Source organism: Cucumis sativus, chromosome 3 (assembly GCF_000004075.3).
Source record: "Cucumis sativus cultivar 9930 chromosome 3, Cucumber_9930_V3, whole genome shotgun sequence".
NCBI classification, from domain to species: Eukaryota; Viridiplantae; Streptophyta; class Magnoliopsida; order Cucurbitales; family Cucurbitaceae; genus Cucumis; species Cucumis sativus.
The window spans coordinates 14,408,485-14,433,428 of NC_026657.2; the positions used below are offsets into that span (position 1 = coordinate 14,408,485).

A 24,944-nucleotide genomic window follows, 5' to 3' on the forward strand; every position below is an offset into this window, starting at 1 on the left:
ATTTAAGTTAATTTTCATAGATATAACAAAACATCAAAATATTTACGATCCGTGTAACAAAATCAAAAAGTCCATGAAGCTGACTATTTTTTTTAAATATTCTAGGTTTGTCCTTCATTTCCATCTTCTTCCTTCTGCAATTTTTCTTTTGATTCTCATCGTTTTTTTCTCTTTTTCTGCATTTTTTTTACAAATTATTATTTGGTTCAAGATCGCGTACAAAATACAAAAGATTTTTTTTTTTTAATTTTTGAATTTTTTTTCAAACTGTTATTTGGTTGTTCAAGATTGTGAAAAAAAATCGTTTGGATATTGGGTAGCCAAATCTAAACAATCGTGTACAAAAAGTAGTCAAATCTAAACAATCGTGTACAAAGAATAGTTAAATCTAAATGATCGTGTACAAAGAATAGTTAAATCTAAATGATCGTGTACAAAGAATCTTAAAAAGTTGTTTAGATTTGGGAGAATAATGTACCAAATCTAAATGATTATTTACCAAATTTAAATGATTTTGTACAAAAAAAAATCTTGAAAATAAATTATTTAGATTTGACTACCCAAATTCAAATTTAAACGATTAAATCTAAACGATCTTATATCAAGGAATCTTGAAAAAAAACTGTAAATCTAAATGATCATGTACCAAAAAATTTGAAAAACAAAATTATTTAGATTTGACTATCCAAATTTAAACTATCGTGTACCAAAAAAATTGAAAACAAATTGTTTTGATTTGGACCAACATAATTTACAAATTGAGCTGAGCTCATGTTGGCATATAAGTTTTTGAAAACTACTCTAGGCCATGTATTTTCGAAATAAACTATATAAGTAAGATTCAATTATTTAATTATAAAATTGTTATTTATTATATATTCTATATAAATATGGTATATATGTGAGTCCTTGATCACGTACTATCAACATGATAAAGACCTTGCGATAAGGATGATGAGAGAAGGGACTTCTACTAGTTGAATATGTATTTCACAAAAAGGAATATGTGTAACGGCTGATCCAAAGAAAGGAAGTTCGGTTGAGGAAAATCATTTTGGGGTAATCATTCAGATAAGAGTGTAGTACGTTCGCAAGGAAACACACAGAAAGGGAGAAACAGGTAACGAAAAGAGAAATACTTGCCTAAGTTCCATCGCGCTGAAGTAAGCGACATGATAAGGATGAGTGGCGAAAATAGGCCTATGATGGATATCAAAGTTAGGTGTTTAACAAAGTAACATGAGAATAAGTGGCTATGCCTAGGAAAGAAGTGAGAAAGTGTCTTGTCAAGATGACTTGACCACTAGTTGAAGGAAGTAAATGTTTGCGTCTTCCCGAGGAGATAAAGATGATCAAATTATTTAATGAAGTTTGACTTTCCAAGAAGATGAGGTGTGTGTCTCAATAAGAAGTTAAATCGCCACTAAGGTTCAGACCACGTGTCAAGTGTGGGATTGACCTTTCATCAATTGTATGTCCGAAATCATCTTTACCTCGTTAGACTGGCGAATATCTGTCTACACAACGGTGGGGGTAGATCCAGTAATCATTAGACATCTGGCTAGTGACATTGGTATAACCTGATGTTCAAGTAGATCATTACTAGACACCTAGTACTACATCGAAGTTATTCATTCTAATAACCACCAAGTCTTTGAGATTGTCCTAAGCTCCCAATCTTATCATCACTCATTTTACGAGTTTGACAATAGGCAAGGCAGCCGAATTCATAACCTCCATCTTTTTTGTGTCTTTCTCCCAACGAAGGTTCAGTCGTCTAGCTTCTGCCTCTGTTATTAAATTGTGGGTTACACCAGAATCCACCATAGTGCTCTTGGATGGTTTCTGGTTGATCCAACTGTCCACGTACATTAGGCCTCTCTTCGCCAGCCCACTAGTCTTACTTACCTTCTCCTGGAGAGATGACAAAAATTTCAAGGCTCCTATTCTAGAATTTTTGTTTTCTTCTATCTGATCAATTTCTCTTTTTGTTTGACTCAATTTATCATTTGAGTTTGAGGCTAACGTGGCTTGAAAAGCATTGAAGGTGGTTCAATTGGAACACTCTCTAGCATAAGGTGGGGCCCTTTACATATGAAACAACTAAGAGGACGACTGGTTGTGTTCTGATTGTTAGGTCCTCGTCAGGTGTTTCCTGTATTTGCTTGAAAGGGCTTGTGGTCTCCGTTATGACATTTGTCCCCCCTTGCAAATTTGGGGAAACTTGGGCAGTTATTCCTATTTCCTATAGAGGAGGAATTTTGATGGCGTCTCACATCTTGGGAGTCACTGGATCAGTCAAACAACCGTTCAGCCGCTGCGTATGCCAACGTGAGGTCTTGGATCCTTTGTTCATATAGCTTGGTCTTAGCCCACGACTTCAAACCTTTGAAAAAACAGAATAAACTTTGTCTTTTTCCGACATATCACGTATATCTAGCATTAACCCCGCAAACTATTTCACATAGTCCTGAATGTTGTCAGTGTGCTTCAGTTCATGCAATTTCTATCGAGCCAAAATTTCAACATTATCGAGGAAGAACTATGAACAAAGTTATTTCTTTTGAGCGTCCCACGTGTCTATTGTGCAACGCCATTCCTGGATGTTGACATCCAGAACCTCCACCACAACTTCACATCTTCAACATATGCATGGTCGCCAACGTCACTTTGGCCTCTTCAGTAACTATACTTGTGGCCTTGAAATACTGCTCGATATCAAAGATGAAATTTTCTAATGCATTTGCATCTCTTGCCCCACAAAAGGGCTTGGATTCAAAAAAAACTATTCTACCAATTGGGATTGCTCCTCCAACTGGAGTTTGGTTTGCCATTGCTCGCATGGTAAGGTTCGCCTCTACGATTTCATTCCTAACGACATCCAGGGTAGCTCGAAAATACCCTGTCATGCCGTTTATCATTTACAACATATTGTTTTGGGAGTTATCTAGCTCAATAACTCGTTCTTCTATATGGGCAACAGAGCCCGACGAACTGTCCCACGCTCGTAAATGACGTTTCCAGTTCTTACAATTTGTGACTTTAGAGTGTCAACTCTAGTAAGCAATTCATGTATGGGTAACCCATCGAGATGACCAGACACCACATCAATAGCATCGACTTTCTTGAAAATTTTCTCAAGCCGCTTTTCTAAGAAACTGATGGATTCAGGAACTTCCACCAGGTAGAGCATATGCTCTTCGAATCCACCTAATCGTTCATTATGGGTCTTGCCCGACTGTTTCACAACCGACATCTTCCTGTCAAAACTATCAACTAGCCAATGACTTTGATACCACTTGTCACAATTGCAACCTTTCAAACTTGAGACGAACAATTGTGCGACACTTGTTCAACCTAGTCAACAAGTTAGCCAATTGAAATCCAAAATCTACAAACAAACTCACTGTACGATTCAACCTCTTGTCACATTTTTTAGAAAATGTGAGAGAGAAATAATTCATTGAAATCATTGTTAAAACAAGCATTGAAGGCTGTCAATTGCAACGAAAAGCTTAGATTGCAAAGAGTGCGACAAAGCTTGGGCGGGGGTTCAACTACTATGCCTCCCCTATAGTACATTTGGACTTTTTCAGCTTTGGTAGGCTTGCATATGAAAAAGGCAAAAACGTCCCACTCTAGATTTATTACATAAAAATAAAAGAAACTAACTAAGCTAAATATAAGACATAAAGATAAGATAAATCAAGGGTATGCACACGACCATAGGCAAACATCACCCTAGACAAGCATGCACGTTACATCTACCACATGCAATCTTGAATGACGTCTTCCATGTGAACAAACTTTTCTAACTATCGAAGATGAATTCAGCAATGTCTAACATCTAGGTCCAATTTTAGTGTCTTACATCAATATAATGACGTAGGTATTTTTCAACCAAGGTTCGTGACAAACTTATATATATATATATATATATATATATATATATATATATGCATGTATTGTATGCTCATATTGCATTTTTGTTTCTTTAGATGATACATGAACCAACATTGCTGTTAACTAATTGATAAAAAGTTTAACAGCTAAGTTTCAACCAATACGAGCGCAGTCAAATACTAATAACCTTAAGTTATGTTGGGTTTTGCACTTAAGAAAAACGAACTATGAGAGTGAGACAATTTTGATGGAAGTGATTCAAATATATTTGAGCAAATGAAAACAGTTTAGGGCCTTTTGGGCCTTATTGGGCCTTATTGGGCTTTGGGATTAAAATGGGCCGTAATGAATTCAAACGACCAAGAGAGAAAATCGTACTTTTGGAGTCTGAGGATGAGAGGAAAGAAAAAGAAAAAGAAAAAGAAAAAGAAAAAAGCGGTCCTTGAAAGGGTTTTTGGCGAAGCGAAACACTGAACTTGGAAGTCTCTACTTTCTTCTTCTTCCTCCCAAGTTCCTTACACAACATTCTTCCAATGGGAACTAACGCCGCTGACGTCGAGAAAACGGAGGACGATCTTCGCAAAGAGATCGATGAGCTTCAACGTCAACAACGGGAGGTCCTTTTTCTTCTTCATCTTCACTTTTCTTCTTCATCTTCACTTTTCTTCTTTCCTTTTTCCCTGATGCATTGCTTCTTTTTCAGATTACAGAACGCCTTCGTGATCCTCGCGGACTCCGGAGAGGTGGATTTCCTGGACCTGGCCCAAGAAACTTCGCCGCTAATGGACCACGTCGGGGATTTGTTCGACCTGTAACATTGTCTCCTCTTTCTCTCTATATATTATTTATCTACTCGTTAGCATTCTTGTTATATTCCTGCCTCATGAAGCTTGGTTTTAATTTTAATTGCATCCTTTTCACAATTTGGGTGGAAAACAATTGAGGATATGCTGATAATTGGAGTTTTACGCTCTAGGGGGAAAGAAATGATGCTGAAGACCAGCCTCCTGCTAAACGGCGGCTATCTTCTGCTGTTGTCAAGGTGAGACTCAAATTTTGTTTTTGTTTTTGGGTTTCTATCTTGGGGTGTTCTTAACATTTTTTTTCTTTAATGTTTCTCTAATCTCGTTTGCGAAAAGAATTTTCTATGGGTTCTTATTGTTTCTTGCTAGAATTATGAATTATGCTAGATAACTTAATGAACATGAAAGATGGGCTTGGTTGGCCTCATAATTTTCTTCAAACCATGAGTGCCATGTTGTATGTACATTTGCATAGTTTAACACTTACCCTTTTTATCTTTACTTCTAAAATAAATATTGGAGCATAGATGGCGGAGGACGGGGAGATAAATGAAGAAGCTGAAGGAAAGGATGCAGTGAAGGATACATCTCGGGAAGAAACTTCTGGAAGTGATGCAGTCTTCCAGAACGATGCAAGACAAAATCATTTGCGGCAAAGTGGTTCGTTTAGATTGGATGGAAATAAAAGAGCTAGGATGGTAATTTCCTTGTATACTGTCTTTTAATCATCTGCACAATGCTTTGGTTTGACAACCTGCAGGCTGAAGTCTTAAAGCTCTATTTTGTAATTTATGTCAGGATATTGATATTCCAGCTGCTGAGAATGTTCCAAGAATATTGCCTAAGAATGAGGATCCTAGCTTAGTTAGCAGGAACAAGAGAATGCTGGGTCAGCTTTTGGGAACATTGGAGGTATGTGTGAAATGATTGATTGGGTTAAATTGGTCATGTGTTGCATCATGTTTGCATCTTCAATTCTCTAATCTTTGCACTTGACACATGGGAGGAAAGGGTAGAAAATATATATTTCATGTTTCCAATCTTTTAGTTAAAATATTTGTCCTCACCATTGAGCATTTACTCATATTGGCAAATATAGTCCAGAATAGAAGTATATAGTGGCTTGCATTCGATTTTACAGACACAGGTAAATAGATATTTCTGGATAATCAATTGAATGCAATCCACGGAGAACTCAAAAGGCAGAGAGAATAGGCTAGATAAATAAATTCTAAGGTGAAAATCTAGATTTTATGTTGATTGGTAACTTAAGTAGATGCATGTACTGATGTACATCTAAAATTTTGCTTTACTTGCTTAAAAGAGATCATGAATAAACTACAATGCATTGACTTTTTGTAGTAGGTCTTTAAGTTTTATTTTGTTTGTCTGGGTTGTCCAGGTTCTCTACCATTCATGTTGCTAAAAACCAAATTTCCCAAAGAGCTGCTATATCATAATTTTCTATCATTAGCCTAGTTTCAAAAATTGTGTGTGTGTGTGTGTTTTTTTTGTGTGTTGGTTGGGAATGGGGGGTTGTGGCTTCAATGTGGCATTGTATTTCCTAGTTGTGGTGCTTATCCACTTTATTTGTATATATCTTCAGAAATTCAGGAAGGAAGACAAGCAACTCTCAGGAACGGAAGCTTTTATGAGAAGATCGGATTCCTTACAAAGAGTGAGTTATTATTTGCTTTTTTTTAAAAAAAAGATTTAACTTCCTAGTATGTTTGAAGTTGACTTCCCCTTTTGATAATTCTTAAAGGCCGAGCAAAGAGCACGAGAGGAAAGCGAAAGATTGAGGCAACAAGAGCGTGAACAGATTGCAGAGAAACGAAAGAGAGATCTGGTCTGTATTTTAATGAAAGAATAAATTAGATAAATATCTATGAGGTTTGAATCTACAATTATTGCTTTCTTAACCACTCTAATTTTCACTTCTTTAGATGCTTAGAGCTCGCGTGGCTGCCAAGGCAGAAGAAAAGAAGTTGGAATTACTTTTTCTTCGATGGAGCGAGCACCATAAGAAACTTTGCAATTTTATAAGGTCTGGTTATGTTTAATTTTTGGTGTTGTCACTTCTGAGATTACCAAGCTATATATTGATCTTACTTTCCTATTCATGCAGGTTATTTTTAATTTTGGTCCAAAAGTGTCCATATTCACATTTTATTGAGACAAAGATAAGTTTCTGTTCATGAATAGTGCTGAACTAAATTCATGGGTTTTGATACAAAAAGATATTAAAGAATACTGACCTTACTAGTAGATGTTTCCTTTTATGCTGGAACTTAAATTGCATTTGAAGGTTTTCCCCCTTCTAATAGAATTCCCCTTTGAGTTTTGAGGGTACTTTTTCACGAAGTTTGTATTTTCCAGGACAAAGACTGAGCCTTCAATTTATTATTTGCCAAATAAACCATTGGATGAGGATGCAACCTTGGCTGAGCAGCAAAGAGACGAGGTTCGTGCCTTTTAGTTTGGTATTTTTCTTGAAAAAGGCAATTTTGGTTAGAGATCTTCTGGAAATCAACTGCCTCAACTTTTGAGAACCTACTACATTTGAATAATCCTATCCAAGTTGGTTTAGTTTGAATTTAATGTTACTCCCTGTAATTGAATTGGGAGTTTGAATCTGATTATTGTTGAGTTCCATTTGTTATTACTAAGAGAATGGGAAGTGAGACATGTGGGGCCGTTTGGTAACGTTCTCGTTTCCTGTTTCATGTTTCGGTTTCCTGTTTCTTCTTTTTTTAGAACAAGAAACAAGAATATGTTTGATAACTGTCTATGTTTCTTGTTTCTTGAAAAAAAAAAGAAACGGAAACAGAAAATGTGTTTGATAACTGTTTTTTGTTTCCTGATTTTCTTTGAAATTTATTTTTTATTTTATTCACATTTAATTCAGTTAAACATCAAACAAAAATATATGTTCTCCATTAAACATAAAAAAATAAAATCATCAAACCTAGATATGAAGGTCTTCTTATAATCTTATGGAGAAGTAGATGAAGATTGAGATCTGAAGAATATTGCTGACGAGAGAAAGACGAAAACCCACGACGTAAAGGAGAACTGAAACTCACGAAAAAGAGAGACAAAAACTCAAGGCTAAAACACAAATCTGACAAAAACCCACAAATTTGTCGAAAATCCACTGCGAAAACACAATTCACGCAAAGAGGAAGAAGAAAGAGGAAGAGGAAAACACAGATACAGCGAAGAGGAAGACGTCGTGTAGAGGAAGACGATGAGAGGCGAAGAGGAAGGCAACAAAGACGATGAGAGGAAGAGGAAGAGGATGGTTATTTGGAGAAGACGATGGAGATAAGGGGAAGAAAAAGGAAACCACGTGGGGAGTGGTTATTTGGAGAAGAAGATGGAAATAAGAGGAAGAAAAAGGAAATCACAAGAGGAAAATGAAATAGAAAAAGAATTGAAAAGAAGGAAAAGGAAACCAATAAAAAGAATTGAGAAAAAACATAAGGAAACCAATAGAAACAATTGAGAAAAAGAAAAAAGAAACCAATAAAAATAATTGAGAAATGGGAATAGGAGAAACTACTTTTTGGTGTTCCTAATAATTCCTTATAAAATGAGAAATGTTTCTACTCTTTTTTAGAACAAGAAACATGGAACATTACCAAACACCTTCGTTTCTTGAAAAAAAACAAGAAAGAGGAAACAGGAACGTTACCAAACGGGCCCGTAATATGCATAGATATAAATCTGTATATACACATTATTTATGTATATATGTATATGTATACACACACATATGTAGTAAAGTGTCACTAAAGGTGAGTTTTTCTGTTGTGGTTTGCATGTTAATGATGCTGGCACTGAATAATTTATTTACATATTGATCTTACAAGTATTTGCCTATTCCCTTATTTTATCACAAAAATACATTTCAGGCTTTTATGGAATGGAAAGCCTCCAGAAGGGAGGAGTTATCTGAGTATCAGAAACAGATAGGAGAACAGTACATTGCAAATGTTGAGAAGGACTTGGAAAGGTGGCAAAATGCTAGGAGGGCAAGAAAAGGAAGTAACGACGTATCGAATTTGCAAGAAACCATGGACAAAGAATTGGACACTCATAGACTTGAGCATGGTCCAAAGAAAAGGAACATCCCTGGTGGTAGCAACAACGAGGATGAAGATGACGTGGAAGATATTAACGTTGGGGAGGACGACATGATAGATGACGTACTCGATGTTGAAGAAAATGGGCGCAGGGGCGAGGAAACAGCAAAACCTGAAGCTGATGTTGCAAGTCCAAAAGCTGATGATACTGTGCAGTAGAAGCTGTAAGTACGTATTTGATTTCATGTAGTAGTTCTATGTTTGTGTTTGTATCTGTCCTTTGATTTGTCTTACTAGTTTTATTCTTCTTGCTTTTTTTTTTTTAAAAAAAATTAATGTTTGTATGTTTTTTTTTTTAAATCGTACCAATGGGCTTAATGGGTTCCACACAGTCTTTGATTCTGCTTTTTCAAAGCCTTCACAGAATTGGTAGGATGCTTAGTCACCAAGTTTGTTCAAGCATGACTTGTAAAAATATCTCTACTTCTTTCAAGTAATGACATCAGAAACGTACTTGTGTTGCCATCTATTGAAATATTATATGTCCTTTTCTTTTCCCTTGATTGATTTTGAATATTATAAACTAATCCTTCTTTATTCCACTTTTATGGGTATTTTATTCACGTTTATGAATTAACAATATGCTAGTAAATGGTAAATTAATAGTTTGATAAATTGGTTGATGCTTTTGGATTTTCTTTTGTTTCAGGAAGAGTATGTCTTAGCTAAAGTGAGGTATGTAGATTAGGCACCCATTTCGATCTTTCAATGTATCACTCTCTTGTCGAACTAATAAAAAAATAAGCTGTACGATACATTTTTTTTTTAATCAAAGCTTCTTTATTAGAAACAGGATTAAGGTAGTGAGGAAGTTACAACTCTTGATTCTCTTCGAACAGAGTGATTTTTAAGAATGGAAATTGTTTGAATTACTTTAAACTTACTAAGCATTATTGTTTTGGGGTCTTACCTTTTTTTAATTGCTTGCAAAAGAAATTGTGCTTGTATGGAGTACTTATAATATTATATAGCTTTTTATGGTATGATATTTGATAAAAAATAGCTCTAATCTAATTAGAGAAGGCTTCATGAATTTTTCTTTTCTTTTTTTAAACTAAAATTGAATTAATTTTTAGCCAAACATAAAAACATCTATACATTATTTTTAGTTAAAACAGTTCACAAACTTTTGAGTCAGATAATTGGCGTGGTTTATTACTACCCAAGTTTTGTATGTTCTCTACATGAGGGTGATAAAAAGAGAAATTGGATATAAATGATGAATAAATATTTACCAAATTTCTATTCTCGTAATTCTTTAGAAAATCTTCACACACCTTGTTATGTCGATATTTAGATTTAAAAAGAAAACAAAAAGAAAGGTAAAAGGAAAACCCCTTCGTAAGGCTTAGTACAGAAAATGAAAATCTAAATTTAGATACAAACTAATACTTCAAAACTTATATGGTTTTGGACTAAATTGTGGTGGTAAATTTTATTCTTAAAGGTAATTATGAATAATATGATAATGAAAAAAAAAATAAAGAAAGAAAGAAAGGAAAGGAAATAGGGAGAAGAGTCGGAAACTTTTCCTTTTGGCACATTGTAACTTTAGTTAAGTATTAAGCAAAGTAGCCAAAGCTCACACACACTATTCTAACTCTCACTTCAAAGAAGAATAAAAGGAAAAAAAAAACACACACACACAAAAACATAGAGAATCGATCATGGAGGAAATGACGTCACGACCTCAACTGAACCCTCGCAACACGCAACCTCCTCTACCACCCCCACCGTCACGACGACCCGACAACAACCATCGCCCTCCTCTCCCGCCACCACCCTCAAGAGCTCCCTTCAATCTTCAAACCAATCCCCGTTCTCCTCCATTCCCATCAACCACACCTAATTCCAACACTCGCAACACTCGCTATCCATCTCCGCCATCTCCGCCGTCCTCTCGACGGCAACATTTCGGTTACGGAGCGGCATCCTCATCACCTTCCTTACGAGGCTGCTGCTGTTGCCTCTGCCTCCTCTTCTCATTCATCGCTCTCCTCGCGGTCGCCATCGTCCTCGTCATTGTCCTAGCTGTCAAACCTAAAAAGCCTCAGTTCGACCTCCAACGAGTCGGTGTTCAATACATGGGAATAACCGCTCCAAATCTCTTCTCATTGTCATCCTCCGACACCGAGACTGCTGCAACAACTTCAACGACATCCGCATCGTTGTCGCTCAACATTCGATTGCTGTTCACGGCGGTGAATCCGAACAAAGTAGGAATAAAATACGGGGATTCGAGGTTTACGGTGATGTACAGAGGGATACCGCTAGGGAAAGCGATAGTACCTGGATTTTACCAAGAGGCACATAGTGAAAGAGAGGTGGAGGCGACGATAGCCGTAGATCGAGTGAATTTGCTTCAGGCGGACGCGGCCGATCTGATAAGAGACGCTTCGTTGAACGATCGAGTTGAACTGAGGGTTTTGGGTGAAGTTGGCGCCAGGATCCGCGTCTTGGATTTTGATTCGCCGGGCGTCCAGGTCAGTTTCCCACCTCTTTTTTCTTCTTCTTCTTAATTACCATTTTCACCTTGCTTTTATTTTTTTTCTTTTTAAAAATTACTCATTTAATTTTATTCGCTTTTGCTTTCAAGATTATGCATATGATGGAAGGCTTTCATTTTTTAGATGTTTGATTGGATTTTGGATTCTTTGTAATGAATTGATAGATTTTTGGTGAAAATAAAAGAATAGATGTGTGTAAGGAATCATAATTACATCTACTTACTCCAACAAATTAGAGCGCTTAAATTTTTCAAATAAAAAATATATAACAAAACTCAGAATTTATAGGGAAAAAATCTTCATTTTTATAGATTTATTACTTAAAATTAGTATTATTTTGACTATTTTTCATAACTTAAATTTAATAAACTTCTTTTTAAAAAGAATTTTTGACGTGGGAGAATCTAATCTCCAACGTGAAGATAAATAATATAAACCTTATCCCAGTGAAAATACCCATTATCCTAGTGGAAAGAAATAGCACGAGAAAAACTTAGATCAACCCATACTTCTGTTCGGATTCGTTATATGTATATTTAAATGAAATATTTGTTGAGGGTTGTTTCTATACACTGAGATGGAGGGACTAAATTGTTACCACTATAAATTTATATATATTTTTTTAAAAAAATCCAAATTTAATTAGCATAACTGAAAAAGCAATTCTCATTCCCAAAAAAAATAGTACAATTAAATGAAATGAAGAATGCAATTATAAAAAAGAAGAAGAAGAAGAAGAAAAAAAAAGAAAGTGAAAAGTGAAAGAGTAAAAGAGTAAAAGAGTAAAAGAGTAAAAGAAAGCGTTGTTTAAGGAGGAAAGGGTGGGGGTTAGTTTGGTTATAGTTTTAAGGCGGCGATTTAGGGATTTAGGGGTGGGGGCCATGCCGACCGAACAAAACTACTTTTGTTTTTCAACCCTTTCACATTTATGAACTACTTTATCCCTTTCACCCATCATCTCTTCCCTCTATTCTAATCTTATTTCTTCATATCTCACAATAAACCTTTCACAAAATATTTACAATTTACATTCAAACAACTATTTCATTATTTTCATACAAGAAGACACAATATTTGAATATCTTTTCAATTTTATAGTAACACATTAATGGGTAAATAACATTTTCTTGACAAAATTAATAATAGGGATTAAATTCCCCAAAGTATATATATCAAATCATAATACACTTGAAAGTTGAATAACTAAACCTGACATTTTGAAGATTAGAGACCAAGAAAGAACCCAAGTAAATGTTTGAGGAAGAGATTTAATTTAAACCTTTAACTAACATGCTAATCAATATATTCATCATAGCTTGACACGTTGATCATTTCACTCACTATTGTAACCTTTTCTTTTCTTTTTTTAATTCATTTATTACTCTTAGAAAAAGATTTCTAAAGATAACCAAACTATGCCATACTCTATTACTCTTGTATGTTAAATGCTCCACCCATATCATTGTATTATATCTACCCAATATAATTCATGCTTATGTTTTGATCCGTGCCTAACAAAATATTGTTGTGTTTTGACGAGATGCTAATCGTAGTTGAATAAGATACTATATAAGAAGTTGAATAGTAGGAGATTATCTTACTAATCAATGTATACCAAAACATATTGTTGTTACTTGTTTTGACAACGACAAAGGAACTTAAAATGATCGATAAATGACAGGTGTCAGTGGATTGCTCAATAGTGATAAGTCCAAGGAATCAGTCATTGACTTCAAAGCAATGTGGATTTGATGGGTTCAGTTTATGATTCTTAGCCGCCCATACTTTTCTTTTTTCTATTCTAACCTAAGTTTCTTCTTCTTCCTCACTCTATTTCTGCTATTTTATACTCAACAGAGATTGGAATGATGAGGGAGAAAAAGAAGAAAAAGAAAGATGTACAAAATAAAAGAGAACAAGTAGGTGTGTGTGTGTGTGTAAAAGTAATTAACAAGCAATCCTTCTGTTCAGTACTTTCACATGGAAATGAGTCATCCAAAAGCTAGCAATGGCTTTCTTTTTCTTTGTCCTTGACTCCTTCTGATTCTTAATATTAAAAAAACAAAAGGAATGGTGAGAATCAGAAAACTTTATTCTTTTATATTTTTGGGAAGTTTTGTATTTCTTCACGTTGTCCTCTTTGTTGATCAATTCGATGGTTGGTTGATATTTGATCCATTTACATTCCAAGTGTTGTGTTGTCAATGGTTAATCTTGAAGCTTACTCATTCGTTCATGGCTTGATTGTATTGATTTTGAGTAAAGCAGACCATGTCTATCTCCCTTTAAAATTAAATTCGTCGTTGTTTATGTTTGAAAAGTGGATCTCATTTATTTACCATTCTTGTGGTTGTTCATCAATATTTTATCATCCTAATAAATTATATTTTCTCTAAGAAATGTGTAATTAACAAACTTAATCGGATCGTAGAGGAGAGAATTATCAATCCAATTACATTTGAATATTATCTTTTTTTACTAAGTTTAAGAACACAAGGTTCAACCCTTAGAAATTTTAAAACTATTTTAGTTTTTGGAGTTTAGAAAATAGTTCTACATATATATAGTTTCTAAGTTAATTTGGATGTTACTTGATCAAGAAAATTTTACGCAAGTTGAGGGGACAAATTTTAAATGCGTATTTTTTAAAAAAATTATTTTCTTTTCAGTTTTTTTTTTTTTTTGTTCTTTCTCTTTCACCTCATCTTCTCCAACCTTGTTATTGTATGTGCAATGGAAACTAAAGTTAATTTGTGATTTAGTTGTACTATGTCATCAGAACAATGCATAAGCATGTAACCATCTAAAATGTATTTCGTTAACTTTTAAGTTAAAGGTATCAAGTGTTTATTCAACACTTTTAATTTTACACTTATAAACACTTAGAAAGTCAATCCAAACATGTACTAAATCGATGATAATTTAAAGTATAATGCAAACATAAGGTGTCGACTAAAGTGTTTATTTTAAAACTTTTGAGACTAAGTAAACGTGAACCTAAAACCTCGGGATCAAAAAGTACATTTTGTGCTTTAATTAATTATAAATACAAAAACGACACTATGTTAATTTTCTATGTTTCAATACAATTCCCACGTAATGAATTTGTTTTTCTATTAGGATTACATCAGTTTGTAGAACACACAATTAAAGGAATCTCATTCTTTTTGCTAGGAGAAGACCTATTAAGATGGATACATGAATGTAAGCTAATTACAACTTCAACAATTTTGGTTACAGATTAGTAAGCATGAACTAACTATTTGGTTTGATTGAGTTATTAGATCTGATCAGTTGACATCTCAATTTTGGTTATTACATTTTTTAGTACTACAAATAGGAAACGAAAGAGGATGATAATTATAATTATTGTTGAATTGTGCTAATTTTCACAAATATTAAACCCAGATTAAAATGAAAAATAATTTAAATGTGAAAGGTGAAGTTATAATTCATCCTAATGTTTCAATTGAGCCAACCATCTGGTGAGGTCTCAATTACCTTCCATTTGGTGAACCAGAAATTTGGCATTGTTTTTTAGATATCAAATTTGGCCTTCTTTGTTTGTTTGTTGCACAAAAAAATTCATGTTTTCTTTTAAATAAAAAAAACCAATATTTAGATTCACAAAGCTAATAATTTAGAAATATTAAATTTGTTTTATGAAAAAGAAGTTAAACATACAAAAATCCTTGGGAATTTGGTGTAGGGCAGCTTAATTTTCAACCATGCTTGAAACTTTAACTTTTATTTTGTTTCCAAATGACTATTCAAATTTAAAGATAAAAAGAGTATAAAATATAATTTAATTAAAATTTCTTTTGGTTGGAATTAGGTAGCATATTGTTTCCTGTTACCATTAAAATGGAAGTAAACCCCCAAATAAGGAATTAAAAATGAAGGCTTTATATAATGATTAATTAATGAACATTAAAGTTAGAGCATAAGGAAAATGAGAGGAAAAGACAAATTGAGAAAATTGCTTCTTCATAGTTTTTTTCATTTGAGGATGAAAACTATGTTGTTTCAACTCAATCCTTTTCTTTCTTTCCCCAACCCTCAACATACACTAACACTTTTCCCACGATATTTTTAGTATTAACGTCCACTTTATTTTTCTTTCTCACGCTACAAATTTATCTAAACCCTACCATTTTTAAAAGTACGTTGAAGTGATAAACCATAAAACTCTTTTCCTACTTTCCATTGACCACCCCGCTCTTATGTAACCTTTCTTTTTGTTGCAATTGCGTTTATTTTTTCATAGTACAAGAATACCGTTAGGTAACGTCTTTTTTATATTTTTATATTTTGTCTATATCTTGACTTTTCTCACAATACTTAGTTATCCTATCATTTGATTCAAAACTCTATCTTTCTTCAACTTAGTTTGCAATTTCTAAAATAATGGTTGTCAACTTTTTTTTTTTTTTGTCTAAAAAAGTAAGTTATAATTGTTGTGTTTTGAGACAATTTCAAAGGGTGAGGATTAATATGAATTCAAAACTATTAAGGTATAGTGGAAATTTATTCTAAAGTTTAGGTACAAATTGACATCTCAAGTTTCAAAGGTGTAATTAAAGCTTTAAAAATTTAGATATGTTGTTGATGTCTATTTTGGAATTTTTGAGCATTTTGTATTTTTTTTTAAAAAAACAAAAGAATAGTTTTTAAAAAAATCATTAATTAGCAGAATTTTTTCATTCCCCAGAGGAAAGCTACAAAATTTCACTTGTTTTCAAGGACTTCATAAAAACATTTGTTTAGTTCTTTGAAAAAGTAAACCTTTCTTTAATAATCTGTAAAAGGAGAACTATTTTGTGTTTGAAATTACTACTCATAGCTTTATAATTGATATCAATTCTTCTATATATATATATATATATAAACAGTGCTTTGGTAAAAATAAATGGCAAAAAGAAAAGTTGTGGAAAAAAAGTGTCCCAAACTTCTGTTCTAACAAGTAAAAGACTATTTTCAAAAGTATACTTTGAGCAACTTTTTAGCATCATTCCTTTTCACAAATCACAAATTTCAAATCTAATTTGAAATAGTTAATATAATTTCACAGCTTCATAGATTTATTTTCTGAACATAATCTTTAGAACCATCCGACCAAAATATTTGTAAACAGATAATAATTTGTGAATCATAAACATTGATAGATATTTTGATAGAGTATGGCATTTTGGTAGATTTGAAAATAATTGTTACCAATTTTTCTAGAAAAAAGAAAAACATACCATAACAATGTATCCAAGAAGCATCTGCAGAGAAAGAGATTCAAGAAATCATATGAAATGAACTTTATAAGAACTTTTGAACATAAAGACCAATACTCCTTTTTCTTTTCTACTTTATTGTCTATGCTTTTTTTAGAGAGGGAGAGAGGTAAAAAGGGCTTTTCTTCGCCTTCGTTCCTTTTTCAAAGATTTTGAAGTTGCACATGTAAGAGCTGTTATGAGGGGGTTGAAGATGTCACAGTTACAATTAACTTTTACATCAATAGCCACAACAATGAACTATTTCACTAACCTAACCATGAAATGACAAGATGAGGAATACAACTAATAGTGAAATCCAAAAGTTAAAATGGGGGTTGGAAATTAAAAAAGAAAAGAGAAGAGAAAAGAGGGCATAAAAGTGGGGGTTTTGTTACTTTTTTTCTGCTCATCATATGCATTACTTTGGATACTTTTCTTTATTCACAAGCCAATTTGGTATCAAAGCTGCTCAAGCATATAGCAAAGGCCTGAAAAGCAGACAGCGGATATCGATAATCCATCGTGAACATGTCTTTACCAACTTTCCCGAATTGAAGAATGATCTTGTCATGCTCAGGTGGGCCTGGTTGAGATGGGGTTGGAGCGCCAGCAGCTGGTTGTATTGCTGCAATCAACTGAAAGTTCTTCACTGATGCAACAGTTACTCGCCCACGAAAGTTGAGACACCAACATTGCAGTTGTTCGTGCCATCTTGGGGGCTTGTTTTTGAGAACCAAAGGTCTCATCTTTCCCTCCTCGTCACCATCCAATGCGGCTCTCCCAATTTCGGAAAATCTAGCACTACTGAACTCCATGGAATGATCTATGGCTTTGGAGAAGGATGCACTCCGGAATGAGTCATCGAGGGAGTTGGGAGGGAGGAGCTCGGGTTGGCCTGGAACAGTGCCACCGGCATCAAGAGAAGACACTGGTATTGAATGCATTATACAGTGCATTCTCCGGGGTCCTCGTGTGCCTAAGACATTTAATTCATAACTTATATGGGCTATGTTATAACTGCCAGTTGGGACTTTTGGTGAAACCTTTTTTGAATAAAATCTACGGCTAGTTTTCCCGGGAGGAGGGAGCGGGGCAGCAGTGTACGGAGGTTGGGTATCATAAACAATGAATTTTGTTCCAAGAAAATTCGACCTGGAAATAAACACGAAAATTGAATCAGGAAAGATATATAGATTCTATGGATGAATAAAGAATCCCACGAAAAGAAATCAAAGTTTCCCATTATGAATCGACAGAAAAAATGCTCATTGGAAAGGCACCATGTAGAACAAAACTCAAGAGAGTTCAATACTCACACCAACAAAGAATCAAACCAAGTTGTTGCTCTATCAACACCTCTCATAAATTCAGCTTAAGGGCCTAAAACAGGAAATTCTCCTCATATTTCCATTTTGCCTTTCTTAATTTCTCGATCAACAGCCAGAGTTTTATAAAATCTCTTGTACAACAATGCCACTATTGGAAACAACTAGTTGAATTCACAGTATAGGCCTAAGTTTTATATCACAATCCATTCTCACAGACTTAATGTATACAAACAATAAATTTGTAACCTAAGAAGTGTGAAAATTTGCAGTGCTGTAATTATATTAACATAGATAGTAAAGTATGCAAACAATAAATTTCATAACTGTTCGTCAAGTGTAGTCTCACCTCAGTTTTCCAATGTAAGAGCTACTTGATCTCGAAATGTTTTCGGCATCCATTGAGATAATATACTCCGTGCTAGTAGTTCTTCGTGTACGCTTCGCAGAAAGAAGAAACTTCCCATTTTCAACCAGTAGAGCTGTACCATTGAAGTACCGAAACTATAAATAAATTGAATGGCAAGAACAAGAGGCGTATTTTAATGTGAAAATAAAAATACAAGTACAACTCTGAAGTACACAAGTTAATGTGAAAAGCCTTGTCAAGAATGTATTTTGATCAGAAAAAACTCCGGTGATGTAATGTCAAAATTTAGTATTCTTGTAGTGTATTTACAATGTCAACCAGCATATTGAGAAAAGTCTGGCACACTCAAAATCAAGTAGATAAAAATATTCCTTACCAGGGCTAAGACACAAGTAGAGGTGGTATGTTAGGTTGGATTTATCCCTCTTAATGAAGCACTGTACAGATCCATCACGCGGTCCTGGCTATAAAATTTAGAAAAACATAGAATAAGTATGTAACTTCAAACATTTTACCCTATGAACTTCTCGTCTAGGTATAGCTCAAGAAATGTCATAAAACCGAAAGCTGTACCTGCTTCAATGACACTGGGAAGGTAAGCTTTCCACAAATTTCTGGACCTTTAACTATCTCCATGCACATAATTCTCCAAGAACGACATACAGCAGCACAGGCAACAACATTCTTTCGTGAAGGCCATGTGTTTTCACTCTCTTCAAGTCTTCGAATGACATCATACAACAGCTCGGGTGGAAGACTAGCCCAGCAGCCATTCTGAACAACAGGAGGCTGGTCATGTAGATCATTCAGCGACGATGCATTGGACTTTCCTCTATGATGACCACTCAACTTGACCTCAAAACCCCGTCTGGATAAGCTCCCAATACTATCCCTCACATCACGAACAATGCTTCGGAATGACATTTTACACGAAACTGAAAAAATTAAATCTTGACGCCTCTTCACAATAATATCCTGGTAGATTATATACCAGTTGTCATGTGCCAATGGCTGCAAAAGGATACAAAGAAAATCATAAAGTGCCTCAGAATCTTGTCAATGAAGGCTAAAAGATGAGAAAAAATTGAAGAAAAGAGCTAAAAGTGAAAAGAAAAGAGATGGGTATTAAAAACAAAGCTGCTTTAGGATGCACCATAAAGTCTAAAGAGGCAAGATTAACAAGTGTAACTAAATCAGGCTCTTTATTCTCATCTTTAGCTGTAAACTACTGGGTCTAAATATGGGAAAGTACGACTACTCCACAAATTCGAAAAAGGAACATCTAGAAATATAGAACTACATAGATCTAAAACAAAAAAATAAACTGAACCTTTCCAACCCAAATGGGAACTGAATCCATCAGTATTTCAATTTTCAACTCTCAACATCAGAACAATCCAACAATATTATGCAGAAATTAAATTAAATTATCAATAGAATCATTTAAGTTTCCTCATAATACACAAAAAAAATTGGTCAAAATTATACATGAGGAAGGGCTTGGTGGACTAAAAGAGCTAACAGAAGAAACTGGTAAGAACTAAGAACAAGTCATCTCCCAGAAATCATGAAGAAACAAAGCGATTAAGGCTGTTAATCTGTACCATTAAGATAAAACACAAACCTGTAAAAGATGTTTGAGGCTCAATCAGAAAGCTAAGTCAGATCAAGCTCTTGAACTGAAGAACAAAGCACAAAAGATCTGCCAGTAAAAGAAAGGATGAGAGGAGCAGAGAAATTTCAACAACTTTTTTGAAGAGAAAAAGAGAGAAATGAAGGTGGGTGGAAAGTTTTTCTCGCAAAAATCACAAGAGAAGAAAGACCCATCATAAAAAAAGCTGAAACCCCAACATTTAGCCGGAAAATCAGAGGGGGGTTTCGTTCTTTCTATCCTTTCGGAATCTGGGAAAATGTTTGAAAAAGTAAAAGATGGGGTTGAATGCTTAGATTCGAAAAAGAACAGAACTGGGTTTTGAAGACCAAACCTGAATGATTATGATTAATAAAGAAAGGACAGGCAAAAACTCCCTTTGCTACAAAAGAAGAAGAAAAAAGAGGGGGGGAAATCTAAAACGAAAACCACAAAACTTTTTGGCTAAGTAACAGAGGAAATCAAGCTATGAGTATGAAGAATGAAAACCCAGAAATGGAAAACAGAAAGAAGATGAAATCAAAGTGCTTTGGATCAGAAACATACATTACTACCTTTATCAGTCGTCTCAAAAAAGTCTCTCTCTCTCTCTCTCTCTCTCTCTCTCTCTCTCTCGTGCGGACCCCAAAGGGTCATTGAATTTAGCTCACAATCGAGGACCAAAGAAGAAGAGCTACAGTGATTCTATTTCCACCTAAAAAATTTCAATTTCATGTAATTTCTCAGGCAAATTCATAATAAAAAAGATGTATTTCTTTTTTTCATAATTTGATTAAATGGGATTTCAACAATTTCATTTCAATTAATATATAATTCCCACTAGCAGTTCATGACCAAATGGCTATTTGACTTTTCCCGTGTATTGTCTGATGAGAAGAAAGAAAGTAAGGAAAAAAAAAAGGGGTTCTTGATGGGTTTTGATTGGGTAGGGGCGTTTGTATAGTATCATTTAATTTGGTCAATTGTACTTTCCATTACCCTTCTCTTTCTCCTCTCTTCTCCCATGTGATCTTATTCCTTTTCCTTTTTTCTTTTTCATTATACTAACATACATACATACATACATATATATATATATATTTATTTATTTTGAAGTTGAATAATGATTATATATTTTCCATGTCTTTAGATTGTAAATCATAAAGTCAAACCCATTTTTTTTTGTTTCCAATTAAGGGATGCTTTGCTTCAATTCACTCATTTTTTGTCACATCTTTTTTATTTTCCTTTATTATGTGAGCTTTATAGACACACAACTTGTTTGTATTTATAATTTATGAGAAGAGGTTGCATGCAAACTACAAACAATGGCTTCAATGCTACAACTAGGCAATGAATGATTGTATAATTAATAGAAAAGTTTAACGTCTTAGTTATCTCATCTAACGAGCTATACAATGGGACTAACAAGGTGTGATCCATCAATTTTTCGCATTCTATGAAGCATTTTATTGGTTGGATTTAGTGCAACATTTTAAAAATAATTTGTTGGTTTAGGTTCCACCAAAAATTATCCCTTCGTAAAGTTAGAAAATTACAAATATATAAAATTACAAATATATAAGTTGATGGACACCATCTCCATTCGAACGATACTTTTAACATTATTCAACATTGGCAAAAATAATGTGTGCAATATATATTATAAATCTCTGTCTATATATATATGCTAGGATAATTAAGTATGCTATTTTGTACAATATAATCTAGTAATTAATTGCATTCGTGGGGAAATCAATAGTTCTAAAATTTGTATCCTTTTCTTATTTTTGCTAACTTTATAAGTTATATTTCCACTATTTTGTATGCTTATAATTATTTTCTCTTTCTTTTCTTTTGATGACCTAAAATAGTTATCCAAAGTCAATGATACACACCTAAACCAAAAAATATGAACCATCCACTTGGCTTCCTTAACAAAAGTGAGATTAGATACATTTTCATGCAATTAACTTATGATTTATGAACCACACAAATTACAAAAATTTAACTCACCTTGTATGCTTTATTAACACTAAGATTAAAGTACACCAATTTCATATGGCGTTACATTATTATCTCGTGTAGTAATGAATATTTAATTTTACTTTATAATTGGTATTTTGTGGTAATTGTGTTATGACAATCAACCAATACAAAGTCAAAAGTATACTTTTAAATTGAACCGTTGTATGAATTATTTTATTTAGTATACTTTAAGCTAAATTTAACCCTTTTAATTAACTTATATTTCACAAGTCTCATTCAAACGAATTCTTGCATTCTATTAAAATTTTCAACTCAACCAAATAGAACCTACGAATAACTATACAATATTTAATTTTCTTCAATGCACTCCAAAAGTTTGTGACAAAGACCCAACTAAATTAAATTTCTGGTAAAATTTATAAACCATCCCAAAATTTAAAAATTACAAAATAATATTAATAACAACAATAATTACATATAACTCAAATACACCAAAAAAAAATAATAAAATGGACATATAATTATAAACATTAATATACTTGAATTAAATATAAGATTAAGAAAAATGTATAAATCAAAGCAAAAACCAAACCACTTAGATTTGAACATGGTTGAAGTGACAAAGTGTTTTTTCTACTTGATTCTTTTTTCTTTTTTTAATTTCAAAGTTTCCATTAAACAAATCTATTTATTTTTCACAAAAGAAAAAGAGCATTTATTACTATTACATTTCTTAGTTTATCTATTTTAAACAAAATTTGGAGAAAAAAAAGTCAGCTAACAAATAGGGACCAGATAGAAACATAAATAAATAAATAAATAAATTAAATTGGGTGCAATCAAGATTTAAATTTAATGAAGATATTATAAAACGTCAGTACAAAAAGATATTTATTTTTAATTTTAACTAAAAATCAAACATATACCTATTTATTTAAAGAAAAAAAAAGAAAAAAGAAAAAAGGAAGTTGGGTCGGATCTTGTTGACCGACCCGTTAGTTTGAGTTAGACTAATAATAGTAATGGTGAAGCCACGCTAATGCAAGGATTGGTAAGTGGAAATAAAGCAAACTTCCACGAACATACCATCACTCCTTTTTATTATTACTCTTTGCTTTTCTAATTAAACGTTTAACCTAAATAAATAAATATTTTTAATCTACGTCATTTTCACACCAATTTTTGTCCTATGAAATTATTATGATATGAAGTATGAAAGAAATGAAATTAAATTTGTTTATGAATTAATTAGGTTAAATTTCAAATTCAAGATCTTCATTTTGGTTTCTAAGTATAAAAAACAACATTTGGTGTCAACCACTTTTTAATTTGTTAAAAGTAATTACACATACCAACTTTAGATTATTTCTCTTTTTATATATTTTTGTTATAACCAACTTTACTTTTTAGCTTTTCCTACAAATGGGTACCGATGTTTATCCTTTTTAAAAAAAAAAAAAAAATTTAATTATCATTACATATTAATTTAATTACTTTTATCACAATTATTCTCATGTTTTAAATGATTTTATTTCTTATATTAGTTCAAACTTTTATCAAACAGACAAAGTTAGTTGTCATTTAAATTATACAAAATTTTAAATCATTAATTATATATTAAATAATCAATATATAAATGATTTAAATGATTATTTACTTTGTTGATATAACTTAATATTATTAATGCACCAAACATTATAATTAATCTAAACACTATTTTACTTTCTCAACCATCTAATTTTTCTAAAATCAAAGCTAGTATATGAAACATTATTTTAATATTAGGTATGACAATCTCAAATTATGCCTTTAATGCATAAACAAATTTTGTATCTAAATTTTATTTATAAATAAACGTTAATTGCTTTTTAATAACTCGGTATTCAATAAACAAAAATTCAAAGCTAATACATGAAACTTGAATAGTACGCAGTTGAAATATACTAGTGGATCATGTTCAAGTAATATAGTATGGAAGCTCGTTTAATAGTATATTGATAATGTTGGGTGTCTTATTCTAGTAACATTATATTATAAATATGACTCACTTTTATAAATGTGTTGCAAATAAATTGATCTTAATCATTTGTGTGGAGACATGTGAGTAGGTGTATGATGTGCAACGAGACTGAATGAGACTAGACCACAACATAGAAAATCTATAGTTATAACACCATTAATTATAGAGATGAATATTTCAATTGATAACCTAGCTAGTAATACTCAATTTGAATCTTGAGTGGGTTATAAACTTCTGCTCACGAGGATTGTTCTTTGAATTGTATATATGGTGAGAGTAGTTCTAGTTATCAATTCAATATGTTTACCATCTTGTGAACAATGTCAAGTGAGGAGTTGGAAACATAACACCAACAAAAAATAAATTCACTCTTTCCCAACCTATAAAGAAAAACAAATAGGTTGTTCCCTTAAATGCTAATTCTGGAACTTGAATGAGTGAGGTCTCTCACTAGTTCGAGAGAGATTTTGTTCATAGTAAGACCATTAACAAATTTTTCATCAACGGATCAGTGTAAATTAAGGAACAAGAAGTGACTACAAGAATAAATCAATGATTTGATTCAACTGAGTTCACAAAAGTGTAATTATAGATCTTTAGTGGAATGACTCGTATTTAATTAATGTTGATTAATTTATAATTAAAGAGTTTAATTAATTGATCTAGAATTACTGGAGCTTTATAACTATATATCCATAAGGTCCATCTATAAACTAGCTCACAATAGATTGAACAATTCACTACTACAATTTTGTTTCTCTTGATGTACACAAATTTTGATTTTTTGATACCATGAAGAAAAATATTTATCTTGACGTTCATGTGTGTCAAGAAAAGATCCTTTATTTTGTTGAAAAAATAGGCAAAAATGATAAATAATAATAAAAAAAAGTATAAGTTCTATGGTTGTGGTTGTGGTTTCATTGACAGACAAACTGTCAAAAAAATCCCTTCTCAATAAGCAATAGACATTTAAATTACCATA

At 32.9% G+C, this 24,944-nt stretch overlaps 3 protein-coding genes across 10 annotated transcripts; 2 read left to right on the forward strand and 1 right to left on the reverse strand.

The window, feature by feature from the left end:
* The first annotated feature begins 4,315 nt into the window (after nucleotides 1-4,315).
* Nucleotides 4,316-9,763, forward strand: LOC101216563 (pinin). Of its 6 annotated transcripts, none has more exons than XM_031882253.1 (11): nucleotides 4,316-4,520; nucleotides 4,607-4,714; nucleotides 4,880-4,945; nucleotides 5,234-5,404; nucleotides 5,505-5,618; nucleotides 6,313-6,384; nucleotides 6,472-6,555; nucleotides 6,653-6,753; nucleotides 7,086-7,170; nucleotides 8,624-9,022; nucleotides 9,504-9,763. In XM_031882253.1, the coding sequence occupies exons 1-10, from the start codon at nucleotides 4,437-4,439 to the stop codon at nucleotides 9,011-9,013; spliced, it is 1,275 nt and encodes a 424-aa protein (XP_031738113.1). In that variant the 5' UTR covers nucleotides 4,316-4,436; the 3' UTR covers nucleotides 9,014-9,022; nucleotides 9,504-9,763. The 6 variants fall into 6 exon arrangements, with proteins under 6 accessions (XP_031738113.1, XP_031738115.1, XP_031738114.1 ...); XM_031882255.1 differs by lacking the exon at nucleotides 9,504-9,763 and adding an exon at nucleotides 9,187-9,352; XM_031882254.1 differs by lacking the exon at nucleotides 9,504-9,763 and adding an exon at nucleotides 9,155-9,352 and having other exon boundaries at nucleotides 8,624-9,018.
* Nucleotides 9,764-9,906: 143 nt separating this feature from the next.
* On the forward strand, nucleotides 9,907-13,551 carry LOC101222396 (NDR1/HIN1-like protein 2). Its single transcript, XM_004140752.3, has 2 exons — nucleotides 9,907-11,337; nucleotides 13,043-13,551. Exons 1-2 carry the CDS (start codon nucleotides 10,522-10,524, stop codon nucleotides 13,127-13,129), a joined length of 903 nt encoding a protein of 300 aa, XP_004140800.1. The 5' UTR covers nucleotides 9,907-10,521; the 3' UTR covers nucleotides 13,130-13,551.
* Nucleotides 13,552-16,678: 3,127 nt separating this feature from the next.
* On the reverse strand, nucleotides 16,679-20,674 carry LOC101216314 (tubby-like F-box protein 8). 3 transcript variants are annotated; one of them, XM_011652949.2, is made up of 6 exons: nucleotides 20,526-20,674; nucleotides 19,945-20,022; nucleotides 18,894-19,331; nucleotides 18,697-18,784; nucleotides 18,300-18,432; nucleotides 16,679-17,777 (listed from the first exon to the last, which is right to left on the reverse strand). In XM_011652949.2, exons 3-6 carry the CDS (start codon nucleotides 19,242-19,244, stop codon nucleotides 17,063-17,065), a joined length of 1,287 nt encoding a protein of 428 aa, XP_011651251.1. In that variant the 5' UTR covers nucleotides 19,245-19,331; nucleotides 19,945-20,022; nucleotides 20,526-20,674; the 3' UTR covers nucleotides 16,679-17,062. The 3 variants fall into 3 exon arrangements, with proteins under 3 accessions (XP_011651251.1, XP_011651252.1, XP_011651253.1); XM_011652950.2 differs by having other exon boundaries at nucleotides 20,518-20,648; XM_011652951.2 differs by lacking the exon at nucleotides 20,526-20,674 and adding an exon at nucleotides 20,306-20,505.
* Between the last annotated feature and the right edge of the window lie 4,270 nt (nucleotides 20,675-24,944).

What these genes read in the sequence shown, in the direction of transcription:
- LOC101216563 (XM_031882253.1), top strand. Translation starts at nt 4,437, where the DNA reads ATGGGAACTAACGCCGCTGACGTCGAGAAAACGGAGGACGATCTTCGC. An exon ending in GTCGGGGATTTGTTCGACCT is followed by an intron (nt 4,715 to 4,879) that starts GTAACATTGTCT and finishes TTTACGCTCTAG; the next exon opens with GGGGAAAGAAATGATGCTGA. An exon ending in GATCGGATTCCTTACAAAGA is followed by an intron (nt 6,385 to 6,471) that starts GTGAGTTATTAT and finishes TAATTCTTAAAG; the next exon opens with GCCGAGCAAAGAGCACGAGA.
- LOC101222396 (XM_004140752.3), top strand. Translation starts at nt 10,522, where the DNA reads ATGGAGGAAATGACGTCACGACCTCAACTGAACCCTCGCAACACGCAA. An exon ending in TTGATTCGCCGGGCGTCCAG is followed by an intron (nt 11,338 to 13,042) that starts GTCAGTTTCCCA and finishes GATAAATGACAG; the next exon opens with GTGTCAGTGGATTGCTCAAT.
- LOC101216314 (XM_011652949.2), bottom strand. Translation starts at nt 19,244, where the DNA reads ATGTCATTCCGAAGCATTGTTCGTGATGTGAGGGATAGTATTGGGAGC. An exon ending in CTACTTGTGTCTTAGCCCTG is followed by an intron (nt 18,433 to 18,696) that starts GTAAGGAATATT and finishes TCAATGGTACAG; the next exon opens with CTCTACTGGTTGAAAATGGG. An exon ending in TCTTACATTGGAAAACTGAG is followed by an intron (nt 17,778 to 18,299) that starts GTGAGACTACAC and finishes GTTTATTTCCAG; the next exon opens with GTCGAATTTTCTTGGAACAA.